This window comes from Acartia tonsa, chromosome 1 (assembly GCF_053477335.1).
Source record: "Acartia tonsa isolate MP-2025a chromosome 1, ASM5347733v1, whole genome shotgun sequence".
Classification (NCBI taxonomy): domain Eukaryota; kingdom Metazoa; phylum Arthropoda; class Copepoda; order Calanoida; family Acartiidae; genus Acartia; species Acartia tonsa.
The window spans coordinates 63,563,566-63,584,215 of record NC_137260.1 but is presented as its reverse complement, the minus strand read 5'-3'; the positions used below and the strand labels follow the sequence as shown (position 1 = coordinate 63,584,215).

The following is a 20,650-nucleotide window of genomic DNA, read 5'->3' as shown; positions in this document are numbered from 1 at the left end:
CAATTGACAAGGGTGACAACATCCATAAAAGCGAAGCTCTAAAACGGTTGGACAAACGGACATTAACACCTGTATAGTGTCAGAACTGAATAATCAGAATATATATGAATAAGAAACAAAGCAAAATTGTAAGTAAATTTGTTGAAAAACTTCTTAATACAGGATAATGTTTATGGACATACTTACATTTTAGGACTTGATTATAGAGTTGCTTTGCTTATAATATTGTACTTTGTTGTCTCAGGAATCAGTATACCAAAAATCAGAACAATCGAATAATAAGATCACATAAAAATTTGTTGTTAAAAAAGTAAAAAGTCAACATTTTTAAAATGGACGTACGGACATTCTGGTAATGATTATAGAGTTTCTACACTTTCTAAATCGTACCTTACTACTACAGGAATCACCATGCAAAGTTTGAAATTGATAGGACAATTCCAACATGCCTAAATTAACAAAAAAGCTGTCTGTCTTGGACTGACGGACGGACCGACCCTAATTATAGACAAGCTTTGCTTTTAAAAATTTAAAGTAGATATTTTTTAGACAGAAAAACAAGAGATTGAACCAAAAATGATTTATTTTGTCAAGAATTTTGAAATATAATTAAATAAAAATGACAAAAGAAATTTAAGAATTACAAAATATATTTTTGTCCAGGCTAGAGGGTCATCATCTTCCTTCAACTTTGTTCTTATGCTGAAATAAAATAGATCTTTAACTTGTCACAAAATCATTTCCTTAAAGAGAGTTTACTGTTGCTATATATATATAATCATTTCAAATTAATAGAAAGAGTAGAGGAAATTCCATTGATATGCTTTAATTGCAAAATTAAAGACTTTTTGATTAAAAATGGCCAAAGGTTAAATGCAATTTAAAAAGGATTCATTACATGTCTATTGTCTGGTATTCATTTGCGTTATATCAATAAACTAACAAATATTTCTTACACAAATGGTTGATTTTCAAAGACCCAATTGAGAGTCGGTACAAGGTCATTTGGATGGGGACATTCAGTTATTCAACATCTAGTGTTATACTCTAAGGTTTGAAATGGCATTACCTGGTATCTTACACACAGCATATTGTGTCAAGTGGCAATAAGTATCCCACCATTGCCAATCATCCCATTGACTATTTGCCTGAAAATTAAAAAGTTCATAATAACAACACAATTTCCCCTTTTGCTTTGAAACCAATTAATATCCGGTGGATTAGAACTGGTTCTCAGCCATACGAAATAATCATGTCTAGCTTCATATAATATCTCTTCTATGAAGAAGAAAATGTACAATCATAAGATTAATAACAGTTTTTTAGCCAGTGCCTTCGGCATCTCGGGGCTAAAAAACTGGTTTTAATCTTATAATTGTACATCTTATGTCCGCGGAAAGCTGTTTATAATACCATGCGAGAAATAACTATTCTTACATGTTTAATAAAAGTTGATTCAGAAATTTAAGGAAGGCCTTCTTTTAAATGTTTTTAAATCCTTTTGTATTATCAGGAATAAGGTATAGCTAACAAGCTAAAAAATCTAAACTAATATTTGATCAGCAGATAAAAAGGTCATTACTACTAAGCATTGGCCCGCAATTTTTGTCAAAATCACGAAACCTTTACAAGTATTTTTTTCAATTAGTTTAGTTATTGGTAACAAATGACTTAAAACTAAACAAGAATATTCTTATAGGAAGTATATCACTACTCTCCATCTGTGACTTTTCTTACAAAGAATTTATTCATTTTAATATTATGAACTGAAAAATAATAAGAAATTTCTTACCCCCATACAGTTGGCTGTAGGCCCATTTTTCGGAAAACCTGTTCTCCAATTATCAAAACTTACTAATAGATAAAGTAATACAAGATCAGCTGTAAATGATTTTCTATTCAAGCCCTAGTTTCCTAAAGTGTACAGCAGATAACCCAATTATTGCAGACCCTATTTTCAGCGACTCCGGTCAAATGGAAAAGCGATTTAATGTATAAACGATTTATACATTATACATTAAAAAATTTAACTTTTTTAAATTTTGATTTTTTTAAAGTTTGAAGCTTTTTTAGCTAGTAGCAAATATTGAGATAGGACGCGGAAGCTACGCACACTTTCGGAAACTAAAATTCAGTTCATCTTAAACAAGTATGTAAACAGCAGGGATAAAGGATAGGAAACGTAATAAATATTATTTTAGGCCTAAAAAACCAGTTATGGGATGGTGCATTAGTTTGTTATCAACGCTAATGAAACAGCTAAATAAATGTTAAGAAAATAAAGTATAGAATCAAATTCAGGCAGCTAGTCTAAAGTAAAAATAGAACTTTTTATAAACAAATATATTAATGGCTTTTGTTAAAATCACGTTATGATGTTTTTTTTTTCTCCCAAAATTTTTTTATCCCTGGTAAACAGCTATAGTAGTACTTTGTTTCCTGATTCTAGACCTTGTGACTTTTTTTTAAGAGCACCATGAAGCCATAATTTGAATGCAATAAAATTTTACCCAAATACGGGGGGGGGGGGGGAGTAAAAAAATCGAAATTTACACAAAGTTTAACTAAAAGTCTTAAAACAAATTTTAAGGTACCAGTGGTTTTGTAATGAGTAATGAAATGATGTGCTAACAAAATTCTTTTTGGAACACTCTAATGTATAAATATATAATACCAGGAGATCCATCTGTCCACATCCAAGACCCTTCAGTTTCTGCATCATTTCCACCAAGAAAGACAGAAATCCTTATGGCACTTTCTGTCAACATATCTAAATGATGATATTTAAATAACTAGCGGCTTCGCCCCTAGCCTCTAGGGGCTTTTCCCCAAGAGGTTTGATCAACCTAATTTTTAGTATTTTAGATTGAAAAAGAAAAAGTAAAAAAAAATTTTTTTTTTGGGGGGGGGTTATTTTTCATTTTTTGGGGGGGTTGGGGTTGTCCCACCCCCCAAGAAAATAGCTTAAAACCATCACAGGACCAGTAGGTATATTCCCTGAAGAGTAGAGCCCAATCGGTTCAGTGGTTACTGAGATCTTAAGCTTCAGACGGACAGACAGACGGACAGACGGACAGACAGACAGACAGACATCGTTCTACTTTGTATTATAGATAGCGCTCCATTCGTTATTACCTTGGGCAAAAAATATTCCTTGCCACGGTAGTGATTAAAAATAAGCTGTCTGTAATACAATGCACTAGATAACTATTCATAATTACTTAATGGAGAATCTATACAACATAACATTTTATGTGTCTGGTCTACAGTTACAAATCGTATCATTCGGACTTAATTTTTCACTTTAATTTCCGCAGAAAGCTATTAACTTTTAATTTGTCTTAAAACCTAACAATATCTGAATCACAGATATTTATACAAAATGGAATTAAAAAAAGACATAAAGTTAAAAGGGTCTTTTTTTGCCTTTTCTATATGGGTTAATCATTAAAGACAAAATATTGAGGATTATTTTCTTATAGATCAATCACCAACCTGTAACAACTTTCCACTCTTCACTAGAATTAATTGAAGCCAGTTCTCCCCCCTCACTAAGACATTTTGCTTTACACTCATTCCAGTTCCTTCTTGTATCATTAAAGACCTTGTACTGGTAACATGTACCTGTACAAAGATTAATTGTTGCATGAAATAGCTTGTTCTTGAACTTAGTTCACATTTTTAGATATGTAGCCTTATATGAGACATTGGTTAAAGACTTTATGAAAAATTATTTTATTTTATAATTTATGACGAGAAAGCATCATCCATTTAATAAAATGATTTTGAAGAAAAATAACATTTATTCATCAATGAACCCAATGGATGTAAACATTTGTTTAGTAAAGAAAAATAATTAAAAAAAATTACCTGTGTTTAAATCAAAATAACCACTGCTGCATGTAACTGAAATAATAATAAAACATTTGTTTTCTTTCTTTTAAATATTCTTAACCCTTTACGATTAGGCCCAAGCTATACCTTTATGAATTGGAAAAAGGGACAAGGCGGTCTAAGACAGCCGCTTGTCGTAGCCCCCACAACTGCAATTGGTTTGCCAGAAAATGACGAAGAAATTTATAATTTAAAGTCTTTTGGTAAAACTTGCAGTTACATGAGACATTTAAAGTTTCCTGGAGACCAGAAGGAACAGGACCTGCAAGATCATACCTGGTATTGTGGTTGGAGTTGTAATCACAGGAGCGGAAGTTTGTGCTGGTGGGCTTGTTGTTGTTGTACTTGGACAAGTAGTCACAGGTGGGCAGGTTGGTGTTGGTGGACATGTAGTCGTACTTGTTGGCACAGGTGTTGTTGATTCACAGTTGAACCCAAAACTTGCCTGTCTGTCATATTTTACTAGAAATAATAAAAAAGGTTATAGTTAATTCTCGCATCCTATTATAAACAGCTTTCCGCGGATATAAAGTGTACAATTATAAGATTTAAACCAGTTTTTTAGCCCCGAGATGTAGATTGCACGGGCTAAAGAAACTGGTTGCAATGTTATGATTGTTCATTTTTATATTCGTAGAAAACTGGATAAAATACGATGCTAGACATAATTTTTTTGTATGGATATGAACTGGTTCTTATCCACCGGATATTAATCTGTTTCAAATGAATACAAGAAATAACATTATAATTATTTACAAATGTTATACTTACTTTTAAGCTTGGAAATTTTGCACTTTTTTGATTGATATTTCCACAGATGACATTGTGGTGATTCTTTACACGCAACAGCACACTCAGCTGGTGAACTAATTTTTTTTAGCTTCTTTTCCACAAATGTTGGAATTCCAGGTAATTCTTCACATCCTGATCATAAGAGATAAATAACAATTATGGTATAAAAAGATACATTAACTTTAAAGAGGGAAAAAAATAATGTCTAAATAGCACTTATAGGAATGAACTTTTTCATTATAGATTAAAAACAAATTACCTTGTTTATTGGCTGCACTTGATGTCAAGCCAATGCATATAAGGCAAAAGAATAACACTAGATTCATCCTTATAAATATAGTAAAATTATAACTGGTTAAGTATAATTTTAACACTACAAAATATTTAGTATTCACTAAAGTATTACAAAATTACTAACGGAACTTGAGGTGAGGAGGGGTCGAACACGCCCCCTCCCACTCCACCATTTTCAATATTAGTTTTAAAAAGCTAGCAAGATCCTTTGTTACACACATGCAGACACACAGGCACACATACAGACATCCTGTTACTTTTGTATGAAGATAAAATTGTGTTTAAAGATATTAGTTTCAGTAACTTAAGATATAAATAAAAATATAAAAGTTATATTCCTTTGAATAAATATTAAAGTGGAACATAGTTTGCCTGTCTGTCTTTTTGTGTGTGTAAACCTTACAACTGGACTTACAAAGACTCATTTACAGTTCAAATTTTAAAGTAAAACAAAAAAACAAGAAAAACTATTCCCCCTTATCGCAATTTATTTCTTAACATCTTGAGGGTGGTTTGGTTTTCAACTAGGCACCTTAAGAAAAACCGAACATTTTTAAAATAAAGAGAGGAATTTTTTTCGCGTATTTTCCCTATAGGTGTGTTTTACTGTTTAGTCAAATGCGCTTATTAAGTCACACTGTTCTTAATTATAATTATATGTTTACATATGAAATGTTTATAATTAAGAACACATTTGGCTAAACGGTAACACACAACTTTACTATAAATACGCTAAATATGACCACCTTATTGGCAAGGGTTTCTTAACCCTAACAAGAGAAATCAATAAGAAAAAAAATAAATATTCTTTTTAGATTAAAATTGCAGGTCAGCCCTAGGGGCAGCGAAATGTAGAATTAAAAATCCTTATAATAAAGTAACAGGATGTCTGCTTGTTTGTCTGTGTGTCTCTATGTTTGCCTGTACCGAAGGATCTCGCTAACCACTGAACAAATCGGGTTCTCCTTAACAGAGTAGCTTCTCATGGGTCCCGGGAAGGTTTATAACTATTTTGGGGGAGGGTACCACCTCCCTCACAAAAGAAATCACAAAAAATCGAATTTAATTTTTTTACGTAGAAACTTGAACGCAACATAGACTATTAGACTTGTTACGTATTATTTTTTATAAAAAAAACTAAACATTTAAAGTGCCACTAGAGGCCTCTAGGGGCGTAGCCGTTAGTAGAAAGAAAACTCACTTACCTCTATTCTGAAGTAATCAACAGAGACTGATACTTTTGCTAATTTGCAATACACTTTTATTACCATAAACAAGTGTTTTGCAGAAAGTTATCAAAACGTTTACTTAATTTTAGTTTTTTTCTAACAGCAGATATGGTTTGTTGGTTTAAGGTTCGCTTATCTGTTGGGGAGGTGTCGGGTTCGAGTCCAAAGACCGCATCAATACTAAAGATGTAAAAATTAGTACCAACTGTTGCTCTTTCAGGTGTTAGAGATTTGTAGGAAGAGTAGGGGGGTAGCCTTAGCCCTAAAACAGGTATGCATGGTTAGTCCTTTGCATGGTGCACTAGTGACCGAAAAACGCTGTAAGGTCATAGGTTGATTGAAAAGTCCAGAATTATCCTCTTAGGACTTTTTTTCTTTAATTTTGAAAATTTTGGTAGCCTCCCCCCCCCAAAAAAAAAAAAAAACTTTAAATGCAGCTAGCTGCCAAACGCTTAGCATCAGATTCTCTTTCCGCGTAGTATCGATAATAACGGAATAAAAAGGTATAAAAAACATGGTATATTTAATATCTTAAAACTTGTGTAACACAAAAAATGCAGAAAAGTTATTAATCGCGCGTTTTTGTATGTTTGTTTGTAGGCGAAGCTACACTATAATACACTTTGTCTGGCAGTCAGTGACAGACTGTAACGATAATGATCTGGTATAGGTGGCCAGAATTTTTCGACGAAAATACCCTATACATTCTTATAAATACCCTATGCAAGCAATTTTGTCTTACTGTGAACTTTTAGTGATTGGTTGTTCCGTATTACTTTAGATGTGCGAACATAGAGTGTGCTGTCAACCCGTTGGCAGCTGGCCGCATTCAAAGCTATTTTGGTGGAAAAACAGCCTTATCAATTTTTTTGAACTATCAATAACTTCGGAAAAACAAGCTTTTAAATCATGTTATGTTGAAATCTAGGAAATACTTTTTCTGATATAAAACTCCCCAATCAAGAAAATAATCAAGGATATCAACATTCATAAGTAGGACAAAAAATCATGGATTGAAACAAATGAATTATCAATCAAAAGTCTAGCGAAAAGAAAAACATAAGAATTATAGATATCCTTATACTAAAGTAACAGGATGTTTGTCTGTTCGTTTGTCTGCGTGTCTGTACCGAAGGATCTCGCTAACCGCTGAACCGATCGGGTTCTCCTTAACAGTGAACATTCTCATGGGTGTCCCGCGAGGTTTATAACTATTTTGGGGGAGGGTACCACCACCCTTACAAGAGAAATGACAAAAAATCTAATTTTTTTTATTATATGGGAGACTTCAACGTAACATAAAGAGGTATTGTAACATGAAGAATTATCGTAGAGACTTTAACAAAAAAAAACATTTAAAGTGCCACTAGAGGCCTCTAGGGGCGTAGCCGCTAGTAGGGAATATTAAAAACAAAACCAAAAAAAACCTTTGAAAAATTAATTATATATCGTTTGTTGCATGACTGGTGTACAAAATAAGTTGTATACTAAATGCTTTTTGGATAAATATATCCTGTAAAAAAAATATATCAACAATATGTTCTTAATATCAGTAGAGAAAAAAAAACATGTAAAAAGGGCTACTTATCCTTTCATCTAAGAACACAAAAATTCTTTACAACGACGGGAAATTTAATATTGATTCTATAACTTACAAAAATGTTAAAAATTAGACCATAAACACCAAAGATATGTCGAAATCAGTAACTTGATGTAGCTTCAATAGCGGCTGACAGATAGTGAATTTAAGAATAGCTTCACCACTAAAAAAATAGATTGACGTTTGTAATATTAGAATTTTATGTATCATGGAAAGAAAACGAAGTAGCTGGTTTCGTCGTATTTTTACAGAAGCGTTTCTCCTATTTCTAGCGGGGCAATCATTAAAATTTTATTAGCCTAAAATAGCCTATCAAAAGTTGAAAATACGTCACCCGTTACTTCGTTTTCTTTCCATGATCCGAATTTATTGATAAAATTTGTTTTAAAAATATGTATAGATATAATGTAAAACAGGTAAATTTTTGCCAAATTTGAAGGCTGTTATTAACATTTTGTCAAATTTAAATCTATAATAGCAACATTTCGATTAAGTTATTTTTCTAGCAAACGTATAACTTGACACATAATAATTCAACTTTCCTTAACAATTATTGAAAAAACTAATGAAAAATAGAATTAACTTTGAACTATCATTTAAAATGATTTAAATTGAACTAACTTTTTTTTTGGCAAGAAAATGGTGTAAGGAGGGAATAAAACATTGACATTACAAATAAACGTAAGATTACTCAAAATAGCAAAGACAATATTGGGTGCAAATGAATATCTATAATACAAAGTAGAAAAATCTATGTCTGTCTGTCTGAAGCTTAAGATCTCAATAGCCACTGAACCGATTGGGCTCTACACTTCAGGGAATATACCTACTGGTCCGGTGATGTTTTTAAGCTATTTTCTTGGGGGGGGGGGGGGGGATGGGACACCCCCAAGAAGGGGGCAGTAAAAGCAATCTCGAACCATCCCATTACATTTGTGAAGCTTCCAGAGAAGTCCTAACTAGGCAAGGTAATGAGTTGGGCCAAGACATTCAACCTACTCCATTGGGAAAAAGGATAAGAGGATGAATACTCACCCCTTTTTCATGGTAAAATACTACTTCCCCATCCCTAAATTTAGAAGCAGACGAAAATCAAAAGCCGCCCAGGGCTTTTTGTAAGTCAATCATAAATAATAATGTGAATAAAAAGAAAAGCGATATTTAGCAAACACGGTCAGAATCAGCTGAATGTTCATTATGAAAAAAAATTCCCCCTTTTTAGAAATAGAAGGATTCATCTTTCATGAACAAATTTTTTTTAATAAAAATAAAATTCTATGTAATTTTTAATTAAAACATTAAAACAAAAATATCTAATCTAATATTCTTGCCCTAAATATGGAAATAGTAAAAAGTAAAAAAATTTTTTTTTTAGTAATTTTTAATCCTCCCATTTGAAAAGTAGTGGAATAGCAATAAATTTTAGCGCGGCAACAGCGCTGAGTAGGCCTCTAGGCCCACTGCCTATTTTCATCTTCTAGTTGCTTCGATTCCTCTCTTTTATTTTTTTCTCTATGACCTACTCTAACTATTAATGCCGTGCACCTAACAGCAGTAGGAACCATTTTGAGGTAATTAGTTATGACACGGTTTTAAGCCAAGATTCTATCCTATCACCTCCCCGATGACTATCGGATAGATAATTAGATAGATGAAATCTTACAAATCTGATTATAAATGCCTAAATGGAACAAATCAATTATATTTATTTTTAGTTCAACTTTAATATAATTTTATCATGCCTAAATTTAATTATGATTCGATACAAATGTTTTATTCTCAAAAGACAACCTTAGACATTCGCAATAATTAAAGCTATGATTAAAAAAAGATAAGGATTAAAATATCCATAGTAACGAAGCTGAAAATATCAAAGGTACATTAACAAATGTACTTTACAACTCTATTTAATTTTAACAATAAAATTATGATTCCCTGCTTTTATAATATGGACAAACTTATATATTAAGATCTGGTTACTGAGATAACATTGTATCTTAACATTTAATAAATTTAAAATTCAATTAAACAGGCAAATTATATTATTTAGCAAAACACCAAGTTGAAAATATTTGTATTCACTTTCTCGAGAAGAAGTGCTGTCATCCTATATTGTACCTTCCTGTTACAGTAATCATAATTTCAGTTTAAAAATAAAAAGGACAATTCTAACATGCATAAATTAAGTACAGACGTACGTACGGACTGACAACTAATCCTAATTGAAGAAAACTTCGCATTTAATAAATGCCTGGAAATTTAAAAGCAAACGAATACAAATATATTTCAGACAGAGGCGTGCAAAGGGGTGATTTAGGGGTGTTGGATACACCCCCTTCCTTGACTTAGTTCTTCAACCCCCTTAAACACTTCCTTAATACAGCTAGTGGGGGTGGGGGAGATTTTAAAAAAATATACGTTTTTGTATTAATATTACCCCCCTGACGAATACCTGTCCACGCCACTGATTTCAGACAATTTTTTGACCTCGCAAATAATTGGCTTTAGATCTACAAATGTTACTGTAGACGTCCTACTTTGTTAATTGCCATAATTTTAAGCAAATTAATTATTAATTGGCCTTTATAATTAATGATTAATAAAATATAAGCAAACTAAATTTTTCTTTTACATAAGAATTATCAGTTAGGTATATTGATTTATTGTCACTACCTGCCAAAGTATTTTATTATAATTTATGTTATTGCGGCACTTATTATCTAATTTGATTCTTTAAGATTTCATATGAAAAAATAAGTTATCTTTGTTTTACTTTAAAGCAGTTGAAAATTAATCAAGATTTTCTCATTAGTAGTTGAATTTCTAAAAGCGCAGCCACAGATAGTTAAATATTCACTTGGATATTCAACTATTCTATTTTTTGTACTCTTATATTCCCTATGTAAAGGTAACTGGACGCTGGACTGTCTACGTGTCTGTGCCAAAAGATCTCGCTATCCGCTGCACCAATATATTTATATTTCATAGTAAAGCTACTCTTTGTCATATTTTTAATTCTTAGAAAATTGTCTGTAATACGATGCTATACAAGATTTTTCAGTATGGATGAGAACCGGTTCTAAAACTGCGGATATTAATCAGATTACAAGCCATACTGGAAACAAAATTAATTTATTCTATTATAAATTAGCTTTGTATTTCAATTATCAAGTATTATGAACAGTTTTTCGCGGATAAAAAATATACAATTATATGATTCGCGTATGGATGAGAACCGGTTCTAATCCACCGGATATTAATCGGTTTCAAATGAATATGAGAAAATATTTTAAATTATACAATCAAGTTAAATAAAATAAATATCTATAATGAAGATACTGTTTTAAGGACACACTTATATTTGGTATATTAGACATTATACAAATGGCGAAAATAATAATTTTGAAATTTTGAATTCTAAATTTGTATACTCTGTTAAAAACCTTATTCCATCTCGAAGATCAATGCCCCGTACGATTTTAACAGAGTATTCAACTTGAGAATTCAAAATTTTAAATTATTATTTTAGCCATTTGTATAATGTCTAACACAGCTCTAAAAAGATGCATTAATAAATATGCAGCGCAAAATGGATTTAAGTTGTATTATTTTTAATTCTTATGTTGTATACTCTGTGTTGAAATCCCATCGTCTTCGTTCAATCAATCAATGTCTAAAAAATTGTCGAAAAAACGCGGCATCTTTTAAGAACCCATCTCTGGTCCTGAGATGGGTTCTCATAAAAAGAATGCTGCGTTTTTTTCGATTCGCAAAATTTAAACAGAGTATAGAACTATTTATTTAATGATTTCGCTTTTGTTGGTACGGCCTTCATAAGAAGAAAAACAAATTATCTTCAATCCATTTTTGCTGCATATTAATAAATACATCTTTTTAGAGCTGTATTAGACATTAAACAAATGGCTAAAATAATAATTTTAAAAAATTTGAATTCTTAGGTTGTATACTCTGTTGATTGATATCGTCTTCGTTCAATCAATCAATGTCGAAAAAATGTCGAAAAAACGCGGCATTCTTGACTTAAAAACCCATCTCTGGGGAAGTATGTGATTATTTTGGGAGATAATAAATCGCCATTGGAAAAGTCTCAATATTTGTTTTTCTTTTTAAAGCGACTTCCCCCCTCAAGTTCCCTTAGAAAACTCTTGGGGCGTAGCCAAATGTTAAAAAATATTATTGTTTCTGTTGTATAGGTATAAACATTCTAAATAAATATAATACTTTTAAAAAATTATGAAACATTTGATATTAGTTTAACCTAATAGAAGCTGCTGAGTAATCAATTTTAGAATCATTTAAACAATCAAAACATATTTTTAGCATTTATTTGTGCCAAGAAAAGGGTGAAAAAAGGGGCTCTCTGTCAAGGACGTTCAAAGTGTATTTATCCCCTCAAAATATATAACCCCTTCCCCCCACCCCAAGCATTTGAAAAACGCTTATACGCTCTTGCTCTCTGTATAAACTATTAGGAGAGATATTTGAAGCAAACCTAAACCTTTCCCTTTTTAATTGAAATAAAATTATTGAATTATCATTAAAAAGAAATAAGGGAAAGGAAAATGGGAGGGGTAATATTGTTTATAAAGATGAGAAGCTAATTCCTTAAAAACAAAAACAAGAACGACATCATTTATCTGTAGCGAGGCTTGTAAATATTTAAAGATCTTTATGTTACCAAAAGAAAAAAAATTTAAACGGTAACATATAAAGTACACTCTTAATTAGTTTCATCTAGCACTAATAGCATAAATATTTTTTAAATCAACCTAAAAACGCCTGCGATATATAAAAAAAATATAAAGATAATATATTTCCCTTTCACATGTGTATATAAAAGTTATATGGAATGCTTAAATCGGAAATAAACAGCTCTTTCTTCTCCGCTTTTTATGGCAGAGTTAGTTAGGGAGTAGCTTTGTTACTAATAAAGCAAATATTTGAAAATGGAAGAGAGTGGGGGTAATAGTGTGAATTTTTTGTTTTTATCAGGGAGGGAGGGAACATTGGACTGTAAATTACACTGGTACACAAAGTTTTATAACCATGTTATTTTATTCGTTGACTCAAAACTTCGGGTACTTTTACTGAGTTTCATTGATTAGTACAGACCTAGAATTGCCCCAACATTTTAACCAAGATTTTTAATCTAAAAAGGGGGTAAACTTGTTTATAATCAGTGAGGATCCATATGAATTTATTGTCAATTATCTTATCCCTTAAAATCAAAGTTTTTTTTAGTGTGAGTGTGTGTGTATATTTGCTGTGGTATGAGTGTTTGTGTATCATTTGTGTATATATTGACAAGGATGAAAACATCCATAAGTAGTAGCGAAGCACAAAAATTCGTGGATGAGAATTAGAACAAGTAGATATAAAAAGTATTTGCTAAAATTAAAAATATATTTATTGTTGAAGTAAACACGAAACCTTAATTTTCATTTGTATGATGACTGACAGACCGACGGTCAAAGAAAATTACTTACTGGAAGATATAGGAAAATATGTAAAAAAAAATATAAATAGTCAAAAACCAGATAAAATGCAGTCCGACCGCCATGGATGTTTTCTTAAAGCGACAGAAAATTTAATTTTGAGGGACGGGCTGACGGACAGACAGAAAAAGTGAATTTAAGAGTAGCTTTGCTACTAAAAAAATACATAAATAAGAACAGAAATTTGCTCAGTGGGGGGGATGGTGGGTCGCACTCGCGAGTCGCAGTATAAGATAATAGATTTATAAATTATCAGTTTTACTTTTATTCTAACTATTAAACTGTAAACTGTTACTAAAATTAAAAAAAATAAATTTGTGATAATATTCGTTAACAATTTTAATTTTTAAAGAACAAGGCTTTTTAGACTGTTGCTTAAGATTTTGATACTAAATAGATGGAGCTCTACATTTTATGGAAGCTTTACATAGTTGCCGAGAAGGTTTAAGGCTATTTAATTATGTTAATTTAAGTTTTAGAGCAGTTCAAATGTTATATCTTGTTGTTTTCCATACCTCTTTGTATACACAGCACTTAGAATCTAGGGGTGCAACTGCTTGTACACAATATTATATAAGGTTGTTTGTACTTTGTATAGGGGGGGGGGGGCATTTTGAACTTAACATAAGGGTTTTTGGTGTCTTTTAGTTATTAAGGAAATATACGCACAAAAACGTATGATAAACGTATTCTGAACTTCATGTGATATACTATTGGGCTATTTATTACAAATGTTCCCAAAGTTTTATAAAAAAAAAAAACATTTTTTATTTGTTGGCTCAACAACTTTGGGGACTACAATGGAATTTTGATTTATTTGTTAATTAAGTTGAGTTTCCATAGGTTTCATCCACTAATTGTAATCTATATAATGATTAATTTTGTGTATCATTGGGGATGTACATCAAATTATCGGCCATTGTCTTATCACTAAAGTTTCCTGCAAATATGTATTTTCTATTAAATAATTTATTTCTTCGGTAAAAAGTTCATACTACAAACAGGGATGACAACATCCATAAGTAGCAAAGCACAAAAAATATTGAATGAGAATACGTAGAAGTAGATTTAAAGTAAATTTGTTAAAATCAAAAATAGATTTATTTGTGAGATAGAAACACAAAACCTTATTGTATTTAGTATGATGACTGTCAGTCAAAGTAAATTACATACTGGATGTTCAGTCCAATGGGAAATTACTTTGATACCGTCATCCCAAAAAGTTTAAAAACAGACCAAAAACCAAAAACCGGCTAAAAGACAGTCCAACCGCCACGAATGTCTTCTTAAAAAGACGGGAAATTTGATTTTAATACGTATCCTTAACAACAAAAATTAAGAAAATTGGACTGTAAATACCAAAGATATGGGAAAATAATTTAAAAAAATAAAAAGAGCCAAAAACCTGCTAAAAAGCAGTCCGACCTCCATTGTTTTATAGTTGATTATGCTCCTTGATAATAGGAATATTGTCGAAAAGTTTCATCCTTCTATCTTTTATAGGAACTGAGAAAATTACGTTTCCCATCATCTCTGTCTAACGGACAGACAGACATTGGAATTATAGAGTAGCTTCGCTTCTAGCAATTAAAATGCTTCCTATTGCCTGGTTTGTTATGTTCAGCGATTACACGTTAAAAATGTATAGGTCATAATTAGCAATTCTTAAATTTGGTGAAATAATTGAAAAATAACTTGGGCATTTTTCAACATTTAGGAGGGGGGGGGGGGGAGGTCAATTCCTTCAAATGCCCCCTTCAGTTCGCACGCCACTGTTTACTTCGTCTGTAAATCTGCCAATTAATAATTAAAAGACATGTTATACCTTTAGGGAATATTTGGTTCACTCTGGTGCTATTTTAGACACAAAGAACCTGAACTTTTATTAATGAATCAGCTGTACTGACCAATGAGCATCTACTCTATAACTCGCTTTGTCCGTTGGTATGTTTGTAATGCTCTAGAAACATCTGATTTGCGTAGAGGAAAATGTGTACATTTAGAGAGAGAACACTGATTTTTTAAAGTTCACTTTTTTCTGATTAAGGCTCATCAATAATATCCTAATATTTAAATTTCAATTAAAAACATCCCCGATGGTCATAATCAAAAATAATCAGTACAGTGCAGTGGTAGAAACGTTAAGAATTTTTTTAAGCCAACGAATAAGAAAACATTAATATAAAGCTTTAGGGACTAGTGTAATAAACAGTCTAATGTCTCCTCCATCCCTGTGTAAATAGATCACTTGCCATATAATCCTTATAATAAAGTAACAGGATGTTTGTATGTGTGTTTGTATGTTTGTACCGAAGGATCTCGCTAACTTCTGAACCGATTGGGTTCTCCTTAACAGGGTAGGTTCTCATAGGTTTCAGGAAGGTTTATAACTATTTTCTTGGGGGGTAGGACACCCCCAACCCCCCCAAAAAATGTAAAATCCCCCCCTCCTAAAATTTTTTAAAAGTAAAATTAAAAATGAGGGGATGGCAAACCCCCCCCCCCCAAAAAAAAAAAAAAAACAAATTTTCGCCCCCCCAAAATTTTTTTCTACTTTTTCTTATAAAATAAAAAATAAAAATTGAATTATTAAATTCGACTCTCTCCTTCTCAAGTGCCCTTAGAGGCCTCTAGGGGCGTAGCCGCTAGTAAAATACATAAATTGATAAAATGTTACATTTTTCAGATATTAAAGGTATTTTCTGCGATTAAATGTTCGCCAGAATGGTTGGAGGACATACAAGGCGATGGCCAAACTGGAACAGCAATCCGGGAGATGAAGGGAGGGAGCAGCTGGGGTGCTGGAGGGGAGCCAGGTATATTAACTTTACAATAATTAAGAATATGAATGGATCACATATAGAAAACGAAGTAGCGGGTTTTGTCATATTTTCTTTGATGTCCAAACAGGATAATAAGTGAAAAAGGGGGAATTATTTGGGGTGAATCCAAAATATATTTATCTAATTTATTTATTTGAATATAGTTTTAAAAGTGAGTCTTTTCTATAATAATTATGTGATATAATTATCCTATGTATCCTAAAGTCCTAAAAATGTAAGTAGATCATTCAAACCCTATCCTGCAATTTAACAGTTTGCAACAAATTTACATACAATTGGGGTGTAGGGTATTTTAGGTTAGGTTAGGTTGAATGAGGTGATTACCCCACAGAGTTAGAGCCCTCCGCAGGGGCTTGAAATAGGGGAAAAGCTACTTGAAAACACGACGAAACGCCCCTTAAGAGACGTTGCCACCATAGGGACTATTCACCAATTTTGTTTATACTTATACATCATTTATATTTGCTTATTTATCTGCAAGAGCTAATATTCTTTTGCTCTACTGTGTCAGAGCTTCACTTTTATGTATGTTGTTATCCTTGTTTATTTTAAAATGACACAAGTTTTCATGTGAATCGTCTTATTATAGTCTGTCACTTGAAAGCAATGATTTTTAAAATCATGTCTTTTTTGTTAATAGATACAAAGAGAGAAGTAGCTTCTGCTTGTATTGCGTAAAATCGTGAGTAAGCTTCAGTCAAAAGCGATTATTAAGTCAAATTGTTATTAAATATGCGTTAAATTATACTATGCGTTTTTTTATAATAAGAACAGTTAGACTTAATAATCGCTTTCAACTGAAGCTTACTCACGATTTTACACAATACAAGCACAAACTACTTCTCCCTATTTAGGTTTGTTCACCATCCTACAGCTACAATCTCCCGTCCTTCAGAGAGATTCATCATCAACAACCATAGAGGTGGAGTAACAAAAACATTAAAAAGGAAAAATAATAAACAAATAAAAAATCTTAAGAAACAAATCAAATCATTAAATAATGAATTAAATAATATGGATAATATAATATCTGGGCTCAATGATCATATAAAGGCAGAAAAGTTGCACAAAGAACAAATTATGAATAAATCTAACGATATATCAGATGAACTATCAAATGCAAACTTTCAAATTGAAAATTTGATTGAGGAAGAAGACAATCTTAATAAACAACTAAATGATATGAGTAATACAATATCTGAGCTTAATGATCAAATGAAAGCAGAAAAGAAACACAAAAATGTGGCAGAACACACCTTACAAATTGCACTCAAAGACAATAAAGAACTAGAGGAAATGCTTGAAAAAGCCAATAAAACATTAAATATCAAATTGCTTCATGAAAAAAATATAATACCTTGGTTTAAAAAGAAATTAAAAGAAGAAAAGTTGGTTAAAGAAGCAGCAAACCATCAAATTAACAATTTACTTGAACAAGTTTCAAATCTTAAAAGAAATGAGTTGAAAATGAGTAATATAATAAAAGAAGAATCTGAGAAGTCTGTTAAAATTATTCAAGAATTAAAAGCCCAGAAAGTACCACACAAAGAAAGTAACACACAAAATGAAAATCTTGTTAAAGAACTCAGAAATAAAATATCTATTCTTGAAGAAGAAGTTGCTGAAGGCCAAGCTGTGAATCAAACTCTGGAACAAGTTCTTGATGACAAAGAAGCAAAAATTGGTAACTTGAATAGGAAACTTAATGACCTTGAACAGGAAGTCAATGATTACAAAGAAACAGAAACCAACCTAAAATCAAAAATTGAAATAAAAAACAAACGCATTGAAGCATTAGAAAAATTGTTGACACTTATCAAATCAAATATTAACACAATGATTGGAGAAGACAGGGCTGGAGCATTCCAAGTTATGCCTTCAACTAGGTTAGATGAGGTAACTAACTTACAAATTAAATATTTTCTGTTTAAATGAGTTTTATTTAGCCCATTTATCCAATTATCTTTAAAACTAAGGGAGTAGCGCCCAAAATAAAATTGCTGGTATGTCGTGGCACGAGTAACCACATTTTAACCCCCACCCCCCTTTGGTTTTGGTTTTACAACTTTTTGCTTCTTCAATATTATTTTTAGTAGTAGCGCAGTTACTCCTTAACTTGGATCAAACCTACATCCTTATTTATGACAATTTCTCTATCCAATGTTTTTCTTTCTTTCAATATCCTTTTTCTTGCTTGCTTCATTTCTATTTTTTTCTAATATTTTGCTACTACTGGATGTTGTCATACTTGTTTTATTTTCTAACTGGCATTTATTTTTCTCTTTATGACCATCTGCATTTCTCAGATAAAAATTTTTAGAGTGGGGAAGAGCAACCTCAAGATTTGAAACGGAAGAGGGCTATTGCAGTTACGGCGGTCGTGGATGATCCTTCAAGTGTCAATCATTCTCAAATGAAAAGGCCAAGACTGGACTTGAAAAATGATGAGCAAGTTAAACAGTCATACAGAGGTAAAGAAGGTAGTTTTATATGGTCCACTGGTTGTTCTAAATTTTAAAATAATTCATGTCTCAACTATTACTAACCCCAGTATAAAACTCAAGCTACTTCATTTCAATATTAAGTTATTCTAAAGAGATTAAACCATTTTGTTACAGGCCTAATATACTCTCTATTTAATTATCTAAACTGTATACAATAAACAATTTTCATTTCTTTATTTATTTTCGAATAATGAATAACTTTTGCATTTAACAATTTAACAAAATTTTGTTTATAATTGCCTATGTTGTTTTTTTTACTTTTAATCAGCACATTTTTATATATCACTGTCAATGTTAATGATTTTATAGTATGGCTTCAAAGCCGATTAATTTCCGCTTGATAAGAACCGGTTCTCGATCATACTGAAAAATCATGTGTAACATCGTATTACAGACAATTTTTCACAAAAAGTAAAAATCATAAGATGAAATCAGTTTTGTTACTCAGGCTATCTGTCCTTCGGGGGTAACAAAACTAGTTTTAATCTTTTTCATTTTAATATCCGCGGAAAGCTATCTATAATACGATGCGATAAATAACTATTCTTCGTTTTTTCAGCCTTAGTCCTATTCAATCATGTTTCTCCCCCCCCAAACCTTTAACCCACGCCTTATTTTTTTTTTTTTTTGAAAAAAAGCAAATTTATATAGTGTCTACGAGGAACAAAAATCCTGCGGGTTCCTAATCCTGTGGGGTTGTTCTAATTTTACTTAACCTAACCTAATATACAGAGAACATTTAAATACGTTCTCATCATAAAAATAATATTTGAATTTTTTTCAGGTGGAAAATAAAGTGTGTTATGAGAAAAATACATCATCAAATCTTAGATAAAATCAAACATGAATCTTATATGAAACAAGAAATAAAAGTTAGGAAAATAAAAATAACAATGGTTTATGAAATGTCAAAATACTGATGTTAAAAAAATAATGTGCTGTGAATTAGGGTGCGAAACGCAAACAATTTAATTTTGGTTGGTTATAAAATAAGCTTATGTTGTAAATTTATTTACATATGGGAAGAGGATATTTATTTTATTTTTCTGCAGGGTATTACCACCCTCCCCCTACAACATTAGACGCCTTTTAGTAGCGAAGCTACTTTATAATTCGAAATGTCCGTCCGTCCGTCTGAGACAGAAAGGGAAAAAACGTGATTTTTTTCGGCTGAAATTTTAGGGATTAAATATGTTAATATTCTTCATATTTTCACCAAGTTTCATTAAGATTATTCAATGAACTGGGGTGCTAGATCGATTCCTACATTTTTAAGATTTCATGATTTTCTCTACTCCTATTCAAGATAGACGGCTGAAATTTTCAGGGATTGAATACTTTAATATTCTGCATAATTTTATCAAGTTTTATTGAAAATTACTTATTGGTTGGGGTGCTAGTTTGATTTCTAGATTTTTCATGATTTTCTTTACTCCTATTCGAGAGTTTTAGGGGTTTTATAAGTTCACAATTTACATTTCCCCACAACGTCTTATAAAGATTTGCTTATTGATTGAGGTGCTAGATCGATTCCTAGATTTTTACGTTATAAATCTTACAGGGTTTCGTGATTTTTTTTAGTTTATTTTTTTTATGAAACTGCTCTATAGTTTTTTCTGAATATCCATCCATAATTTATGAGCTTCGCAACTTATGGATGTTGTCATCCTTGTTTGATATTTTATTATTTCCATATCAAGAATGAAGAAGTCTTAAAAATACAACTAACTTTAATCTGTAATTTTATTTTACTATTCGTGAAAAACTATGCGATAAATTATCAATTATGTACAAATATATCTATTTTCATGTTTTATGTCTTGAATAATAATATATATTTTTTATATTGATGTTAGTTTGTTCTATATGTACACACTTATAGAATTTAACCAACCAATGATTTTTTTATCCAATCTTAACCAGACAAATGCCATCTAGCTAAAAAAGATGCGTAGATTTCATTTCTGGCAACCAGAAA

General features: G+C 31.4%; 2 protein-coding genes across 2 annotated transcripts; one reads left to right on the top strand and one right to left on the bottom strand.

Annotated features, from left to right (window-relative positions):
• Nucleotides 1–569: 569 nt before the first annotated feature.
• Nucleotides 570–6,206, bottom strand: LOC145316403 (uncharacterized). Its single transcript, XM_080156900.1, has 10 exons — nucleotides 6,186–6,206; nucleotides 4,946–5,013; nucleotides 4,666–4,818; nucleotides 4,171–4,356; nucleotides 3,871–3,906; nucleotides 3,496–3,624; nucleotides 2,675–2,770; nucleotides 1,793–1,854; nucleotides 1,070–1,148; nucleotides 570–702 (listed from the first exon to the last, which is right to left on the bottom strand). The coding sequence occupies exons 2-10, from the start codon at nucleotides 5,010–5,012 to the stop codon at nucleotides 698–700; spliced, it is 813 nt and encodes a 270-aa protein (XP_080013026.1). The 5' UTR covers nucleotide 5,013; nucleotides 6,186–6,206; the 3' UTR covers nucleotides 570–697.
• Nucleotides 6,207–16,049: 9,843 nt separating this feature from the next.
• Nucleotides 16,050–19,467, top strand: LOC145328505 (uncharacterized). Its single transcript, XM_080172217.1, has 4 exons — nucleotides 16,050–16,141; nucleotides 17,023–18,064; nucleotides 18,489–18,639; nucleotides 19,457–19,467. Exons 1-4 carry the CDS (start codon nucleotides 16,050–16,052, stop codon nucleotides 19,465–19,467), a joined length of 1,296 nt encoding a protein of 431 aa, XP_080028343.1.
• The last annotated feature ends 1,183 nt before the right edge of the window (nucleotides 19,468–20,650 follow it).